Source organism: Aulonocara stuartgranti, assembly GCF_965226115.1.
Source record: "Aulonocara stuartgranti genome assembly, chromosome: 22".
In the NCBI taxonomy this organism is placed as follows: Eukaryota; Metazoa; Chordata; class Actinopteri; order Cichliformes; family Cichlidae; genus Aulonocara; species Aulonocara stuartgranti.
The window spans coordinates 34164936-34184387 of NC_138957.1; the positions used below are offsets into that span (position 1 = coordinate 34164936).

At 42.2% G+C, this 19452-nt stretch overlaps 1 protein-coding gene across 2 annotated transcripts in view; it reads left to right on the plus strand.

The window, feature by feature from the left end:
• The window catches only part of clcn1a (chloride channel, voltage-sensitive 1a), a 57456-nt gene that overhangs the window by 11569 nt on the left and 26435 nt on the right, over positions 1 to 19452 (plus strand). For both annotated transcript variants that reach the window (XM_082520407.1, XM_082520406.1), the window contains exons 2-13: positions 191 to 488; positions 573 to 704; positions 1977 to 2110; positions 2226 to 2303; positions 2404 to 2482; positions 2766 to 2891; positions 3301 to 3385; positions 5359 to 5460; positions 5625 to 5709; positions 10377 to 10532; positions 18951 to 19020; positions 19221 to 19331. In XM_082520407.1, coding sequence (XP_082376533.1) covers positions 191 to 488; positions 573 to 704; positions 1977 to 2110; positions 2226 to 2303; positions 2404 to 2482; positions 2766 to 2891; positions 3301 to 3385; positions 5359 to 5460; positions 5625 to 5709; positions 10377 to 10532; positions 18951 to 19020; positions 19221 to 19331 — 1456 coding nt within the window. The remainder of the gene's footprint in view (positions 1 to 190; positions 489 to 572; positions 705 to 1976; positions 2111 to 2225; positions 2304 to 2403; positions 2483 to 2765; positions 2892 to 3300; positions 3386 to 5358; positions 5461 to 5624; positions 5710 to 10376; positions 10533 to 18950; positions 19021 to 19220; positions 19332 to 19452) is intronic.

Consider the following 19452-nt stretch of genomic DNA (forward strand, 5'->3'; position numbering starts at 1 on the left):
CATGTTTCCGTTTCCATTAGAGCCGTTTGGCTCAACACGTGGTCCTGTCTAATTTTAAAGTGAACCCTTCTTTGCCAGGCTGCCAAAAGGAAAACACTCCTCATTCTCACTGTCTCAGGAACTACCTGTGCATGTTCATGTCTGATGGAGTCATGAAAAGACAAAAAATTGTTAACTGATCATTTGGCAGCTCTATGGGGAGTACCAAGAAAACCAAGGAGGCTCCGGCAGACGGGAGGCCACACGCCTGCTGACTGAGAGGCAGATCAAGAAACATGGGACCCACCACCGCAGCCACGCCAGGACACGGCACGGACATGGGCGCCGTGGCCAAAACGGATACCACAGCCGCCATCAATACAGCTACTACAGCAGGCAACGGAACAGGCGTCAGTCCAATATGGAGACCGATGCTGCTGAGGAGCAAACAGCTGAGCCCGACCTCGCGTCCTCTGTGAAGAAGAAGCGCTCCTACTCCAAGTGTAGAGGTGAGATGAGGCAAAAGTGAAGACAGAAAATGATGCTGTGTGAGTGCCACGTTTAGAGCTTCTGGGATGTGTTGGTTTCTGCAGACTGCATAGCACGAGTGCAGCGATTCCTTGTGACCAGGTTGGGAGAGGACTGGATCTTCCTGGTTCTCCTGGGCATCACAATGGCACTGGTCAGCTGGACAATGGACTACGCCAGTGCAAAGAGTCTACAAGGTAGGACTGTGAAGCAAAAACACGAGTCAGGTGTTTGTGCAAGAAGCACTTTTCTTTCTGTCCTCTTTTAATATCTAACCATTTCCCTTCCTCCCTCTCCTTCTATCCATGTAATTTGGTTCTTTTACTTCTTCTTTTAATTTACTTTGTTTTTGCTTTTTTCTGCCTCTACACTCGTTTTCTTTTCCTCCTTAAATTTCCTCCTGCATCAGCCTATAAGTGGATTCACGGGGAGCTGAGGGGGAACATCCCCCTGCAGTACCTGGCCTGGGTATCCTATCCCCTGATGTTTATCCTCTTCTCCTCCCTCTTCTGTCACCTGGTTTCCCCTCAAGCTATTGGTCTGTACCCCTGTCTTTCTCATGCTTCTGTGTGTTTGTCTACCGTAACGTGTAATCCATAGATTTAAAAGTGCATTTCAAATTTAGTCTGCACTCTTAAATACTGGGACAGGATCAGACATTTAGGTTCTTATTGGTTATGAAATTAAGAAAAAAATAGGGAACTGAAGCTGAGGGAGAACATCTCCAACTCATTTTCTCTGCAGCCATTAAACAACCGATCAACAAAATAGTTTTTCATTCATCTAAACTATGCAATTTTTCACACTTTCAGCCCTTTATGATGCTTGTTTACCAACAGCAGCTTTACAGAGGAAAGTTTTTGCATTGCTATTGTTTTCTGTCTGTTTTCGTTCTCACGGTGTCACACAGTACTGCTGTTTTGTTGTCTCACAGATAGACACAAGGTTTTCCTTTGGTTTGGTGCCTTGGGACATATGGATGTTTGTAAAAGACCTTTCACATTTGTGTGCAATCAATATTGTGCTTCATATGGTTAATACTGTGGATTTGATTTGATGTCTAAACCTAAACAGCAGGCACAATGAAGAAAAAGAAAGAATCCACCAAGTGAAACAAAGCACAACAAACACACAACATAAATGAACCACAGTCTCCTGGCTGGCAAACTTTTGACGCTTTCTCCAACCTGCAAATGTGGAATTATTTTGTAACTTTTTCCCTCAAGCATCACTAACTAATTGCAAAGGAAAACTTGTAATTATTTCTGCAAGCAGCATTTGACATAAAATGCCACTTGCAGAAATGTTTGATGCCCTGAATGAAAATTAATTGAGAATTTGCAACAAATTATTCAGAAAACAGCAGCACCAAAGCCATCTGAGACAAGTGTAAGGTTAGGAAAGTGTGTCGAGTCATAAAAGGTTCAGAACAGTTATTATTATTTTGTTATATAACCCTTCTGTTCTAGGTTCTGGTATACCAGAGTTGAAGACCATCCTGAGAGGTGTGGTACTAAAGGAGTATTTGACTCTGAAGGCGTTCATCGCCAAAGTCATTGGTCTGACGGCTGCTCTGGGCAGCGGCATGCCTGTAGGCAAAGAGGTGGGTCAGCCCAGATAAATGAAAAAGCTTCTCGCGGGCTGTTTCATTTCATCGAACCATTGCATTGTTTTATTTGATTAACCTTTTTCTTTTTATGCTCCATTCCTGCACTCAGGGCCCGTTTGTTCACATTGCCAGCATCTGTGCAGCAGTTCTCAGCAGGTTCATGTCCTTTTTTTCAGGAGTTTATCAGGTAAGCTGATGTCAGGAAACACTCGAATTTCCCTCTGATTGAATATTCCTTATTTATATGTTGTTTCAATGCTGACTCCTCCTCCTCTCTGGATCAGTAGAATCCATACTGTTACACAGACATCCTGACGGTCGGTTGTGCTGTCGGGGTGGGCTGCTGCTTCGGTACTCCGCTTGGAGGTACACATCCTTTTCCCTGTGCTCCTCTGCTCTCTTTGTCTGACTCATATCCCTCAGGAGTGCATGTAAGACAGTCAGACCTCTGCTTTGGGTATTTTCATCACAGTCTGGTGCACACAGGAAACCGAAATTCAGAGTCAAAAACGGAAAATATCAGAATTCTTATGTTCATCTACAGTCAGTTTTCCATATTGCAGAGGTTTTAAATGTAGATTAGTGTGATGATGGAAGTACACATCAGATACATGACTAATTCTCTGCTCTTTTTTTCTTCCTCCACCAGGTGTGCTCTTCAGCATAGAGGTAACATCTACATACTTTGCTGTAAGAAACTACTGGAGAGGATACTTTGCTGCTACATTTAGTGCCTTCATATTCAGAGTGTTATCCGTGTTTAATAAAGATGCAGGTATGTGTGCAAATATATATATACTACTTTCCAAGACATGAGCTAGAGGGAGCCCTCTCTCCACGAAGCAAAGTGTCATGTCTTTATATGGACACTGACAATATGTGTGTACTGTAGTTACAGCACTCTCCCTCCACTAGATGGCGATCTCCTCCTTCATGTAGCAGCAGAGTGTTTCAGTGCCTCGCTCGCGTCTCCGTGGATGTTTAACCAATCATTTTGCTGTACAAACACATTCCTGTGACTTTGCAGTACACCGCATATTAGCTTTGTGTTTGTATGTCACAGTAAATGTGTTATCTGCTATTAGTCTAAGTACTAAAATAACCACAAGCTCCAGTTCATTATTTAAATGAATTGAAATGAAAGCCGAGGGTATAAATTTGGGCACTTTTTCTTTTTCTTCCAGTAACCATCACGGCTCTGTTCAGGACAAACTTTCGTATGGATTTCCCTTTTGATCTGCAGGAGCTGCCAGCATTTGCCATCATTGGGTGAGCAAAGAGAAAGCAAACACACACACCCCCCGGCAAACTCGTTAGGTACACCTGTTCTTTGTGAAGGCATATGTCCAACTCACCAGTATTTGGACAGAAAGTGCATCAGAACAAGGAAAAGCGTGATTTAAGCGACTCTGATTGTGGCATAATTGCTGGTCTGAATATTTCATAAACTGCTGATCTACTGGGATTTTCCCCACATAGCCATCTGCAGGGGTTACTGAGAAATGTCCAAAAAAGAGAAAATATGTAGAGGTCAGAGGAGAATGGTCACTCTGCTTCAACCTGACAGGCAGCAGTAAATTAAACAACCACTCATGACATGCAGAAGAGCTCACCCTGACAGTGTTTGAAACAGTTTGGCTGCAGCAGCAGAAGACCAGACTAGATGCTGCTTATGTCAGCCAATAAACTCACACAGGCTCATCAAGACTGGAAAAATGTTGCCTGGCCTGATTTGTCTCGATTTCTGCTGCAACATTCAGATGTCAGGATCATAATTTGGCATAAAAAACATGGATCCATCCTGCATTGTATGATTGGCTGCTGGTGGTGTAATAGTGTGGGGGATATTTTCTCGGCACACTTTGGGGCCCATGTCTGTCTCTTTATGATCACATAGTGTCCATCTTCTGATGGCTGCTCCTAGCAGAATAATATGTCGTGTTTCAAAGCTCGAGTAATCTCAAACAGATTTCTAAAAGATGACAATGAGTTCAGCCACCAGATTTCAATCTAATAGGACATCATGGATGTGCAGCTAACAAATCTGCAGTAACTCTGTGACATCATGTCAATGTGGACCAAAATCTCTCTCGAAACATTTCCAACATGTTATTGAATCTATGTCATGAAGAATTAAGGCAGTTCTGAAGGGAAAAGGTGGCCCAACCTGGTACTAGCAAGATGCAACTAATGAAGTAGTGAGTAGAGTATGCATGTCTTGATGCATGCTCAATCATCCAGGTATTTAAATCGTAAAAGGTTGATTCTGTTCATCTGGACGTAGTGTTTTCAGTTCCAGATGAACAGAATCAACCTTTTGGGATGAGAGTATATATGTTTGACCATTTTCACTCTGCATGTCCAAACATGTCCTCAGGGACCAGACTGAAAATGGAGAAAATCAGTTGAATAATAAAAATGTAGTTGCAGCTGTTATGTTATGATTTCCTCTACTCGATGAGTATTTACACAGAGTTTGCTACAGTTAGGTTGACATGAGAAAATGAAGGTGATTGCTAGTTACGCAGTCATAACCAGTTACTTGCTGAGGGGCTGCTGATTTGTTTGAGGCTACTGTGCTTCGTGTGCTGAGCAGTAAAGACGAAGCACCACAACTTTGAACCAGGTGAAGTGTCTTTCATAGATGGGAACGCCAGCGCTCTTTACAGTTATTACAACCAAAACCATCCAGTATAAAAAACCACAGCAAACCATCTGCTCAGAAAAAGCCTAAACATGAAACAGAAACGTCATTTTTCCCTGACATTCATTTTGAAGCTTTTACTACTTTTTAAATTGTAAGTGCAGTGTTGTTCTACACCAGTGATGTCCAACTCCAGTCCCTCAAGGGCCGGTGTCCTGAAACTTTTCCACGTGTCCCTGTTACAACACACCTGAATAAAATTAGTAGGCGTTAACAAGACTCTATAGAACTTGACTGCAGGTAATCCAACCATTTGGATTCAGCTGTGTTGGAATAGGGATGCATCTAAAAGCTGCAGGACAGTAGCTCTCGAGGACTGGAGTTGGACGCCTCTGTTCTACACGATAGAAACTGCATTATAAAGTAAGCAAAATCACCTTTTCCCCCACTGGCCAATGAAACTTCCAGTAGTGCCCAATGTAACGTCAGACACTGGACAAATGTCTTGAGACTATGCTGATATGTATGACAGCAACATGTATATAATAAATGACTTAAGGCTGTAATTAATGAGTGTCCGACTTTCTCGTTGGTACAGGATCTTCTGCGGGTTCCTCGGCGCGTTCTTCGTCTACCTCAACAGACAGGTGGTGCTGTTTATGAGAAGACCCAATGCCATGACCCGCTTCCTGACTAAACAGTGAGCCTCTCTTTGCTGTGGCAGCTTTTAATTTACTTTAGCCCATGCTGCCTGTGCCTTACTGTGGGTATTTTAATTACTTTAATGCACAGGTATAATCAGGGTAATTACTGGTGCTTGTTTCGTTCACAGAGCTTTGACTTTCCTTTTGTTTTCCCTCCCAGCCGACTGCTTTTTCCCGCTGTGGTAACGCTGATAATCGCCACCTTGACCTTTCCACCTGGATTTGGACAGTTCATGGCAGGAGAGGTCAGTTTATAGCTTGTTGTCCTGTTTATTATGTAAGCACTATAGAATATTGAATAATTGATTTACATGCTAATTTATTTATTTTAGTAATCATTTGTTTTTACATCAAGAACACAAAGTTTTGGTGTCCAGTAACCATCCTCATGTAGTCGTATACGTATCGTAACCTGAAAGCTTAATCTGAGCTTCTTTGGCCTGAAGTCCACAGAAAGCCGACACCAGTGGTCTCTTAGATCTTCGGTTTCCTTTGGTGCAAAGCATCATCACAGTCCAGTAGCCATGATAAATGTGAGCCTGCTGTGTCCCCTCCACTGATGTCACATCACACAAGTTTTGGGATTTGAAGTTCAGTATTTACAAACCGTGACCTCTGAGTGCCGCAGGGTGCTCCTAACATGAACACTTAGTTTGAGCACTAATGAGAGACAAACCAGCGAACTTTAATCATGCAGTGTAATTAGACTCCAAAGATGAATTCAGTTAAGTTTGTAAAAGGCTGAAAAGTTTTCAGATATATAGAAGTTTATTCACTGGTTGCTTGAAGCCAAATTTCTCTCACTGTTTAGCAAAGTCGTGCAGAAGGCTGGAAAATAATGAGACACCCGAATGCACACATAAGCAAAACAGAGCCTGAGGGCTTGAACTGGCCTGTGGAACAACTCAATCCGACCCCCGATGACCTAAAAGGAAAAGTAAACAAACCACAACCCGTTCATGTTACTGAATATTAAGGAGGATGACTGTAGTGAGTCTATACTGCTTTCTAATTTGATTTCAACATAGGACACGGGTGTGAAAACGAGTGTGTTTCCTGTGATGAGAAATATGACAAGAAAGTAAAAGTTGATTCTCATCTTATTGCATATTTTCCCACTTGGATTCATGGAGTTTGGTGTCTTTCTGCTCTCTGTGTATCAATTGGCTCTTTGCTTACTTTATCTAACGCTACATCCACACGTACACAAGCATCTTTTTCTATGCGTTTGGACCTTTCGTCCACACGTAAATGGCGTTTTGGGTCACTGAAAACCACGTTATTGTTTACATGAGATGAATTTCTGCAATGGCGGATAGAGACAAAATACTGTTGCTGTTAATCTGACTATCTGCAGTTTTTACATGCTTACATATAAACATGCAGTTACTGTCCGTCCATTTACAAAGACAGAGGCGTCAGAGTGAACTTCTACATTAAACACAGACGCTCTTAAAACCCAAATCCCGACGCCAACGTCGGCGTTGGTTTTGAATAAATGTAATTTTTTTAAAAATTGAATGTATGCATGCTGTATGCATTTTGTTCATGCCTAAGTTGTGAGTCTCCACCAGCCATATTTCACAGTGCTGTGACTTATGATTATGAGTCACTCAGAGTGACGTGAAATTTTCAGTTTGTTTCTTTATTGAATAAACTCCGGCCAAGAGACCCAGTGAGACAAAATCCAAAATACTGTCTTTAGTTATTAACACTTTAAATGATGAAAGCACTTGAAAAGTAACGCAAAATTAGCTGCCTTTCCAGAAAAACTACTACTTATCAGAAGTACTTAAGGTTTTGTGAGGGCCTGTTTACTCTTTCCCTCACAGGCTTCTAGTCTTCTGATTGGCCAACATTACTTCACGGTTAGGATTTGGCATGTTCTTGACATGTGGACAGAGATGTTTTCAAAACTGTACGTGTGGACAGGATTTTATTTTATTTTATTTTTTTAAACAAAAACAGAAAATCTCAGTTTTCAAAAATAGCCGTGTACGTGTGGATGTAGCCTAAGTCAGCATGACTCACTGAGGCAGAAAATGCTACCCATCCCCTCCCGAATGTTTTTAATAATTGATATAAAAATTTGGCATATCAGTTTTTAGCCCTGTTGTAAGGTTAACTTTGAAGCACGAGCCACACAGTATGATCTAGTAATATAATGTGAATAACTGTAGTATTATGTTGTGTTTCTTTTGGAAAGCTGTGTCAGTGTTTACGGCTCTTCACTCAACAAAGTCTTGGAGCCCAGGCTTTCAAAGTTCCCCGGCATGGAAAGAGACACCGCGGCCGTCAAACAATAAATATTTTAACATAGATGTTAATGCTCCACTTATGTGTGGCAACAGTTGACAAAATTGGTTGATTTATAGAAATAACAGAAAAAAAATCAAGTTTTTCTGATACCCAAAGACTTACTGAGAATGCACCAAACTAACTCAACCTACTCAATAATAAACCAACTCCTGTGTTTTGTGAAGTAAAATTCATGTTTTTCTGTTATACTCGGTCCTTTTCTTCCATGTCTATTTTCATCTCGTACTTAAGCCTCCTGACTCGACCCATGTTCTCCTTCTGCTGATCTCCTTTCTCTCATTTCCTGCCTGCTTGGCAGTTTGTTGACCACGGTGGAGAAATGTATGTCTGCATCTGTTTCCATTTTCATGGGAAAATATGAACTAAGACTCTTCAAGACTTTTGCACAACACTGTCTATTCTGTTTTACCATTTTAGCCTTAAAAACTTGTTTTCCTTATACATCAGAATATTGCACATATCCCTATGTGCAATATTCTGAACATCTTCGCCATATTAATGCACATCTGTGGCCCTGCTGTGTGCAAATGGATTTTCAAGGTAAGAAAAAAGATCAACAGCTCACCCACCCAGAGCTAAAAGCTAATCATGTGTTTCACACGCGCTCAGAATAGACCACTTAGTGTGAACCAGGTATGTGTTTTAATGCATATGTCAGTCAGTAACACCCCAACATGATTCACACACTCGTTGTAGAAATGCGTCACACCTTTTTAATGAAGACACACTGTGGGTTTTAACACAGGCGATGCCTAAATTTTAATCATTTCTCCTCAGGAAAAAGATTAAGTTGGTGAACAGGTCCATGTTTGACAGACACCTCTTCTTTTCCTCAAAGACTTTATCCACACCCTTTGGGGAATGAAATCCTTCCAATCCAACGTGGCAGCTCGGTGCAAAGTGACAGAAGAAGCAACTCACTGAGAGGAGATTAAATGCTACAAGGGTTGTGAACCAGACATGAACCCGCAACTTCAAAAAGCAGCAGGAAAGCCTTTTACATCCGAGCCCTGCAGAGGCCCACAGCAGCCTTTCACAGAACCTCAACAGTTCCACTCACACTTGAAACGGTGGATTTCAGGGACCACGATTCGAGCCGAACTCAAGCAGGAAATAGAAAAGTAGAGAAATCAAAATGACGTTGGTGCTGTTTCTCCCCCCGCAGTGGCGTTATGCAGATGCGGGAGGCGCTGCGTTTTGTTCCTGTGAGCAGTTTCAGAGGCATCTATGCAAATGTGGAGCAAAAACGGTTGAAGTGAATTAGTCATTCATGAGTCATCAGAAGTGAATGACTCATTGGACACGGCCACCCATACCCGTCTGCTTCCAGCCTTCTGGATGACTTCCTGCCTGTTTATCTCAATTGACTTTCTTCCTCACTTCACTTTTTTTCCTCCCTTTTTCCCTCTTAAACTTCTTCCTCTTCTTCCGTGTCCATTTCCTTCTTATCCCTCATCCTCCTTTTAAATTTCACTCCGCCTTTAACCATATTTCCTCCTTCCCTTGCTCTCCTTTCCTCTCTCCCTTCACCGTTTCCTCCTTGTTTTTATTTTTATTTTCACCTTTTATTGCTATAACTTCCCCCTATATCCCTCTCCTTTTTGACTTTCTCATTAATTTTCAGTAATTTTCTCATCCTGTTCTTTTTTTGCTTTACCTTCTCCCCTTGTTTTGTGTAGACGACCTCTTACATATCTTCCCTGTGTTCTAATCCTCTATTTCTTTGGAAAAAACGAGTTTTGTCACACTTTGAAAATGAAAAGTGTGAGGGTACTTTTTATTTCACAGATTTGTGAATGCATTGTTACGTTTGACTGACTCCTGTAAATAAAAAAAACTATAGATGGTGTAATGAAATTGGTCACATTTACTGTAATATGTAAAATGAGCAGGCAGAGTGCTAACACTTGCAATCTTGGTTAGCAAGCTGCACTCATGAACTGCATGGGTGCAAAGGACAAACGCACATATAACACACAAGTAACCATCAAATAAAATACTTGAAGTTTATACAGAATATAGTTTGCAGTGTGTGCCACACGAAAAGTCATCATATTTGTTAGACAGTTGGAGGTTGTCTAAAAAATGAAGGTTGTTACTTGGTGAAAATGATTGACAGGAGGTCCGATTATCAGCTGATTTAACAGCTGATCAAAAGAAGAAAGCTTTGTTAGCCACGCCTGCTGTTTTTCAAGCCAAATTTTAAGTTTGGCAAAAAATGGTTAAAGTATAACCGTCTCTGCTGTCGGTTGAAACCACTGCCTGGAAATGATTATGAATCAACTTCAGGGTGTGTCAAAGGTTTTTATTTTATTTTCACAATAATAAACTAATTTAAATCATTTTCCTAAACTTATCTAATTTTTATGTTATGGTTAATTTTGAGCAGATATCACATTTTCACCTTGATGCAGGTTTGGCTTCACATTTTATTTAAAGTGCCTTTAAAAAGATCTTAAATGTAAATCAGGTACATTTGTAGATATTCTGCTTTTCTCCTCCTGCACCAGTTTCCCCTCTGTCCATCTGTCTCAGAGTTTGTCCCTTCTGCCTCTCCTCACCTCATTTCCCCCTCTGTCCTCTTTCTTTCCAGCTGATGCCCAGAGAGTGCATCAACTCTCTGTTTGACAACTTCACATGGACAAAGATTTCAGGGTCTCCTCCACCGGTCGGTCTGGGCCGCTCTGCTGCCTGGCTGCACCCTAATGTCAGCGTCTTTGTCATTCTGGTGCTCTTCTTCCTCATGAAGGTTTGTGACTGCTAGGAAATTTTGTTTTGTCATCCTTTCTGTGTATTTGTGCGAAGTTGCGTTATGCATCTGCATGTTTATGTGAGATTGTTTGCGACACCGTGTGTGTGTTTGTGTTGGAAGGCAGGCTCCGACTGACGTCAGCATTTTCGTCATCCTCCTCCTCTTCATTAGGGACATTTGTTGCAGGTCACTCATGTTGTGTGTTGGTGAAGGGGACATCTGTGTTTGTCGTCTTCCTTTTCTTCCTGTTCAAGGTCAACAGAGCTGGCAGGCTGCCAACACTTCTAGCTTTCTTAGGTTTTCTTTAGCGCAGCCACACACACACACACACACACACACACACACACACACACACACACACACACACACACACACACACACACACAAATCCCAGAGCTTCAGAATTCCCACTGTCTTCTTAGCTGTTTGCTTAAATATTTTATGAGCATAGATGTGTGTGTGTGTAAATCCGTTCTAGGTGCTGGGATGACAATGAATCAGCGAAAAAGTTGATGAAACGCTGTAAAAAAAATCCCAGTTTGCACAAAGGTGGGCAAATGTGCACTAGAACATGACAAACAACCCAAATAAATCCTAATAAAGAAGAAACCTGTGATACAGACCAAGGTAAAGTCCTTTCAAAATAACATCAGACGTCTAACAGTTCAAAGGAGCCAAGCAGAGTGATAGGTCGTATAAAATCATGAAATTCAGACAATTAACTGATACAAAGAAACCCTTTGTCTATAAAGCTTGGGGACAATGACTGGTGCAAAAACCAGTGAACAAAGGATAAAAAGATGAACCTGACAGCCGTCTATTGGCCTTGAATACAGATGGCTGTCTGGTTAAAGATCTTATGCAGACTTTGAAATGATCGTTTAATGTCCAAGGCCATCTTTTCAGATTGCTCCCAAGTGCAGAAACTGCTCTCACCCATACAAATTAATGGGCGAAGTCATTAACATCCAGACAATGTCAGAGTAGAGGACAGCAGTCAGAAGGAATTTTGACAACAACCAGACAGGGTCCGAACAGGGTTGAGAATAATTGTGAAAATTATACGTGATCTGAAATCTGAACTGACTCTGGTGTCGTTATCGTCTTCACAAATGATGTTTGGGAGAACAAAGTTGAAGCATTTTCCAGAGTTGTTCTTTCTGGACTGAAAAGTCTGTTCGCAATCAATATATACTTTACTGGTGTTAAAGTGGAGTGTGGACCCTAAATGCAGACGTAGCACATGAACAGACAGACTGTAACTCAAAATGAAGACAATTCAAGTCCAAAAGGCAACTTAATCAAAAAGTCAGGGAAAACACAAAAGCAAACTAACCAGAAACATCACGAGACAGGAAAACTAAAGCGCTGCCAAAGGATAAAAGGACTGGCTGGGCTTACTGTATGTACAACCTGAGGATAATGAGAGTTGGAAACAGCTGAGGAAAACACATGAGTGCAAACAGTCTGGGAAAATGAGATGATGGCAAGCAAAACTCAACACAAGGCATGTGAACAAATAACTATCAGTGAAATAAAACGTGATAACTAAATGATGAAACCAGCGACACGAATGAACTTAATACAAGGGAGCTGATACTAAAACACAAAACTAACAATATAAACAAAACTATAACCAGGAACTAAGGAGAGGGAGACATTAAGCAAATGACACGACAAACGGAGTTATCAGAAGACGTTAAAAAAACCCTGTAAGGTTCATAAACTCAACATGCTGAGTCAATGACCCAGAACCAAGACAGCTGGTGCATTGATGTACAAGGGCTTGAAACTTACATGTTATTTATACATTTAAAATGTCTCATGAAATAAAATGGACCTAAAATACAATGTAATCTTCAGAGGACACTCGTGATAATGACCTATACCTTTTTCACACCTGTGACGCTCGTTATTAATAGTGGGTGAACAACCACCTAAAGCACAACCCCCGTAGGGTTTAAATCCCTGGGACTCCCTCTTGGTTTCAGAAGCCTCTTGGACGAGAGGTGAAACATCTTCAGAGTCTTTTAAGAAGTTCAGCTGCTCTCTTTTCAAGCTCTTACGACTACCATGACCTGGATGACTGAGAATCTACGCAGATATCAGAGCACACAAATTTCTATTTAACTCTGGGCATTTCCAAACAAATCTTTAAAAAAAAAACCTGCAATGCTGTTCTTCCTTTTGAAATGCTGTGACCAGAGCTTCCAAAGTCACGTAATGCTTGCTTTTTTATAAAATAAAAAAAAGCCCAGACAGACAAAGTCTGGTCTCTAAATACTCCTGAGTCATGACCAGCCTACAGTCTGTTGGCTGGTGCAGAAAATGGTGCCAAGCTGTCGATGCCTCCTGTTTGGTGAAAATCTGTGACTTCTCAACAGCTCAGGCACACAGCAGTGTGAAAGCACATTACCATTTCACTAAATACAAAGTACAAACTGCTACATGGAAGTCAGTTCATGTTTGTCTTGGTGATGTGTTATTATTCTATATGTTTCTGTCCACTTAAAACCACAAATATGTTCCTGTTTGCTTATTTTTCTTCAAAATTACGAAGCTTTTTCATGTGAGTCCAGCTGGAGGCAAACGATTATAAAGCCTGCATCTTAAACATCAACACTTGCTGTCACTGATGCTTAAAAATCAATCCAAATAAATAGTATACAGAATGTTTTGTAGCTCTATACATTTCACCATTTAAATTAGATTAAGTTTTCTTCAGGAAATTAGGTTAAATTTCCAAGATGACTCCAAAGAAAAGGTATTCTCACCTGTTTCTCTTTGAAGAGCCTCGATCTGTTTTTCTGTCTAAAGTCAAATTAGGCAGTAATGTTGTACAGATAATTGTATCAACAGGATATTAGAGGCTGTCACTCAGCATCATTCACTGCATTGGTTCAGTTATGGTGTTTCTCATTGGAGCAGAGCGGCCCCCTGCAGTGCAAACTTAATTCAGCCAAAACTGAGAGCAGCTGCCTGGTGAAACTCCCAACACACACACACACAGAGGTTTTTTTCCGGCTGCTGTCAGCTTTTCTCCACTACACACTCAAAATCTGCCTTCCTCTTTTGTCCTTTACCTGATTTGACTTTCCGTCGTTGTCTATATAAAAAGCTCCGTGAATGTTAAATTTAAATGCACATGTGAGCGTTGCAAAAGTTACTTGTGACAATAAATAAATGAGCGTAATCAGCTGTATCTTCAGTGAGTCCCTCATCCTGCATAGTTGTTCTCCAGCAGCTCAGAGTTCAGCTGCTTTTGCTAAATGAAGCAGGTTCTCCAAGTTCTGGTTAGAGAAACACTCCAGGTTGTAATGAATATCCAGAAAAGAGCAAGAAATTCTCTCGTTTTCCAAGAGAGTGTTCGACAATTAAACATAACCATCATAACAATAACCTAGGCCAATGGGTGGGTCACAGTGGCAGCATCCTAAGCAGAGAAGCCCAGACCTCCCTCTTCCCGGCAACTTCCTCCCAGGGAAACACCAGTGCATTCCCAGCCTAGAGATACAATCTCTCCAGCATGTCCAGGGTCTGCCCCAGGGCCTCCTCCCCGTGGGACACCTCATCTAGGGGGTGCCCGGAGGCATCCTAGTCAGATCCCCGAACCACCTCAACTGGCTCCTTTGGATTTGGAGGAGCAGTGGCTCTACTCTGAGCCCATCTCAGATGGCCGAACTCCTCACCCTATCTCTAAGGGAGAGCCCAGCCACCCTTCAAAGAAACCCCATTTCCGGCACTTGTATCCACAGTCTCGTTCTTTCAGTCACTACCCACAGCTCGTGACCATAGGTAAGGGTCGGGATGCAGATCAGCTGGTGAATCGAGAGCTTCGCTTCTACACTCAGCTCTCTCTTCTCCATAATGGACCGGTACAGCGTCTGCATCGGGCAGCCGCAGCACCAATCCATCTGTCGATCGCCTGCTCCCTTCTCCCCACACTCGTGAACCACCCTTTTTCGGCTGAAAACCATGGCCTCAGATTTGGCGGTGCTGATTGTCTCAAACTGGGCTGCAAACCAGTCCAGTGTGAGCTGGAGGCTGTCACCTGATGAAGCCAACAGAACCACATCATTTGTGAAAAACAGAGATGAGATTCTGAGACCAAACAAGTGGAAGCCTTCTACCACTTGCCTACATCTAGAAATTCTGTCCAAAACAGTTATGAACTGTGACAAAGGGCAGCCCTGGCAGAGTCCAACACCTACCGGAAACTCATCCAAATCACTGAATTCCGGTGTTCCAGTCACTTCCACGGACACGGGTGTATAAAATTAAGCACCTAGGCATCCAGACTGCATCTACAAACATGGGTTGCTTTCAAGAGCTCACTGAATTATAGAATGGTACCGTGACAGGATGCCAGCTGTGCAAGTCCAGTCATGAAATTTCCTCATTTCTAAATATTCCACAATCATCTGTTAGTGGTATTATGACAAAGTGAAAGGATTTCGAATCACAGAAACTCAGCCAGAAAGTGGTAGGCTACGTAAAACCACGCGATTAAAAACTATGCATAGAAATGTGATATCACTCGATATCACTGCACATGCATTGACTCACATATCCTGCTTTATCCTCCTTGCTGACTCAACTGAGAATCTTAATTACAACAATTTTAACTTCTTGCAACAACAGAGGTCACCCCCTGCTGGCTTTTAGAAAGAATGCAGGCGTAAAACGCTTCACATGTTATCTGAAAAATGGACATCTTTTATATACAGTCTATGGTAGCACCTGTCTCTGAAGTTTTTTACTTAAATCTCTTTACATTGCTCTGTACTTCTTTCCCTTTTCTCCACTCCACTCTGTATTGGCCTCACTGAAACACTGAAGCAAACAGAGTGTTTCAACTCCCATTTATCTCGGGATTTGTGACACTGATGAAGGAGCGAGTGCTGGGTGACACTGTGTTTGTATGTGTGAGACTCTCTTTGTGTGAGTTTCTGATTGATTGTGTTTGACTGTCAGGATTAAAAGAGAGCAGAAGACCGAGCGCAGTCTCCTCTGTCATCAGGATAGCAGCCACCCTGTGAAAGACGTGCTAATGAGTTTTTATCTTGTTCCACAGTAATTAAGTTATCAAACGATGATGACAAATTATGTGTAGAATTGGTAATCTGGATGGTTAAAATGGTAATGTAGTGTTTCCCACCAATCCATTTGAATGAAAAAGACAAAGCTTAGCATCTGGTGCCTGGAACAGACAGACTTTCACCCCCGCACACCAAAAATCCAGGCCTTGTCTGAAGGTATTCATTATCACTGATGAGCTCTCAGCACCCGAGTAGAAAGCATATTATTAGGAAAGCTATTTTGGAGTTACTTTCTGATGAATACAGAAATTATTTGGACGCGAACTGTGCAAATGACATTTGAAGGGTGAGTTTAGCTTTAGTTCACCCTGCAGAGGACCGTGATCTTTTCACGCACACGTCGAGTTGGCAGCCACCCAGTGCAGCTACGTCACTATCTACTGCAGCTTCACTGGAGCAGCTGTTGATTAAGTGCCTTGCTCAAGGACACCCAAAGGTGATTGGGTCCCCTTCCTCACAGCATACATGTATACACGCTTTCAAGATTGGCCACTTCTGTAACACAGCAAGCGAATGCCAAATTGGATATTTGAGACAACAAGAGCTAAAAAGGTGCAAAGATGTTCTCCTGTTGCTATGCACCCAACATGTTGGTAGCAGTCTAATTAGTATTAGATGGATGTGCTGCACTGACAAAGGAGATGTATTGAAAATGAAAACAAAAACAAAAAAAAGACCTCATGTGTTTTCTTTTGAACTTGAAGGTTTAGAATTAAATTGTGTGTTTTGTCTGATTGTCTTGTTCAGCTTTTCAAACTCTGAATAGTGCTTCTCATGCTAATAGCTAATGTAATCAAACTTGGTTAGCAAGCTGCATTTATATACTGTACACATGCATCAGAAAAACACATAGCCTACCTGCTAATTAGCGCTAACAGATAAAATACGGAAACTGCCTTCACTGAAACTGAGCTACATACTTCTTAAATGGTAAATTTAAATGCACAATAAGCCATATTACACTCAACAAAAATATAAACGCAACACCTTTGTTACTGCTCCCATTCCCCATGGGATGGACGTAGAGACCTAAAATTCATTCCAGATACACAATATAACCATCCCTCCCAAACAGTGGTCACAAATCAGTCCAAATGTGTGGTAGTGGGCACATCTGCCATATTGAGATAATCCATCCCACCTCACAGGTGTGCCACATCAGGATGCTGATCTGACATCATGAGTAGTGCACAGGTGTACCTCAGACTGCCCACAACAAAAGGCCACCCTGGAATGTGCAGTTTTTTGCGCTATTGGGGGTCTGGGGACCCAGAACCGGTCAGTATCTGGTGTGACCACCATTTGCTTCATGCAGTGCAACACATCGTCGCATGGAGTCCATCAGATTGTCAATTGTGGCCTGTGGAATGTTGGTCCACTCCACTTCAATGGCTGTGCGAGGTTGTTGGATATTCGTGGGAACTGGTACACGCTGTCGTATACGCCGGTCAAGCACATCCCGAACATGCTCAATGGGTGACATGTCCGGTGAGTATGCTGGCCATGCAAGAACTGGGACATTCTCAGCTGCCATCTGCCCTGAACAATGTGAACCATGATTCATCCGTGAAGCGCACACCTCTCCAACGTGCCAGACGCCATCGAATGTGAGCATTTGCCCACACAAGTCTGTTACGGCGACGAGCTGGAGTCAGGTCAAGACCCCGATGAGGACGACGGGCATGCAGTTGAGCGTCCCTGAGACGGTTTCTGACAGTTTGTGCAGAAATTGTTTGGTTGTGCAAACCAATTGTTCCAGCAGCTGTCTGGGTGGCTGGTCTCAGACGATCTTGGAGGTGAACCTGCTGGATGTGGAGGTCCTGGGCTGGTGTGGTTACACGAGGTCTGCGGTTGTGAGGCCGGTTGGATGTGCTGCCATATTCTCTGAAACGCCTGTGGAGACGGCTTGTGGTTGAGAAATGAACATTCAATGCACGGGCGACAGATCTGGTTGACATTCCTGCTGTCAGCATGCCAATTGCACGCTCCCTCATTGCTTGTGGCATCTGTGGCATTTTGCTGTGACACAAAACTGCACATTCCAGGGTGGCCTTTTGTTGTGGGCAGTCTGAGGTACACCTGTGCACTACTCATGATGTCAGATCAGCATCCTGATGTGGCACACCTGTGAGGTGGGATGGATTATCTCAATATAGCAGATGTGCCCACTACCACACATTTGGACTGATTTGTGACCACTGTTTGGGAGGGATGGTTATATTGTGTATCTGGAATGAATTTTAGGTCTCTACGTCCATCCCATGGGGAATGGGAGCAGTAACAAAGGTGTTGCGTTTATATTTTTGTTGAGTGTATTATACCAACAGCACAAACATGATCCAAAACTACAGTTCATTGACTTTAATGAGTACAGGTGAGGCTAATCACAATGTCACACATTCGTACCCTGATGGATGCATTGGGAGAAACTTGGGGTTAAGCGTCCAAACATACTTCATGGGTATGACATGCAGACTAGAGGAGCCGGGGATCAAATCCCTGACCTTCAAATAGGTAAACGATCTATTCTAACTCCTGAGCCACAACTGCCACAGGTCACAACTGTGGCTGTAAACATATTTATTTCTCTGTAAAGTTTGTAATTTTAGGTATTTTAACATGAAAGTGTAGATTCTAGATCAACGCGATCCTGAGCATCGAGTGGCTGGGTGGAGGAATTTTAGTTTTTGGCACTTTGCATTGGTGTCATTTGGGTTAAAGCACATTATTAAGTTGTGTTAATACAACCTGCCCAGAATTCAGGCCACATGTTCTCAAAAGAATGTCACCGAATGTCTTCTGTAACCAGCTTTTAGAAAAGAATGATTTTAGCACATGCACATAATGTGCAGTATTTCACACGCAATTATTCCTACAAAGGAAAACAAAACTAATGAACCAAAGAAAGTTAAAAATAGACGCACACATGCATCATATGTGCTAAAAATTAAATAGCTATTCATTCCCAGTGTTGTTTTCTGCTCCAAATCAAACTTCAGCCCAATACCACAGTTCGGATTCATATCACTAAGTTATTATGTCCTTGGAGGCTTTATTGTCCAAATGTCAGGCACACACTCATTTCATGAATCCAGTATAGTGTTGTAGGCAGATATGTGAGTTTCCAGTGTGAAAGCAGAGTGCCCTAACATGACTTAAACGTGGTTCACAAGCCAGTATTTCTCCACAGGTGGAGGTGGAGACACCGATAAGAGGCTGAACTGTAAGAAAGTTAAGTCTCATCTGGTTTCTATTGGTTGCAATCGTCAGCTCTGAGTTTTTGGCTAAAAAGGGTTTCATGTTGTCTCTCCTGCAGTTCTGGATGTCTGCTGTGGCCACCACCATGCCCATCCCATCCGGAGCTTTCATGCCGGTCTTCATCCTAGGTGAGTGTTTTGAAGCTTTGCGTTGGTTTAAGTCTTCATCCTCTTTGGTTGTCACTATAAATACTGACTCTGTAAACAGTACAGTTCAGAAACCTTTATCTAAACTTTAATGATTCACACGCTTCGTCAGTGACGTGATGATAATTAATGTATTTTATTTTTAAACTATATTTACTTTTAGCCCCACTTTCGTCCTATAGGAGCTGCATTTGGCAGGCTGGTAGGGGAGATCATGGCCACTCTGTTTCCTCATGGGATCGTGTTTGATGGCATCCTTTACCGCATCATCCCTGGAGGGTACGCAGTCATCGGTTAGTTTCTTGTTTCTCCTCATAGCTTTTCTCCACATGTTTACTCTTTAATCACAGCTATGATCCACCTTAGCAACTAGCCTATTTTTTAGCTTCACATATAAGTCTTACTGTCAAACTG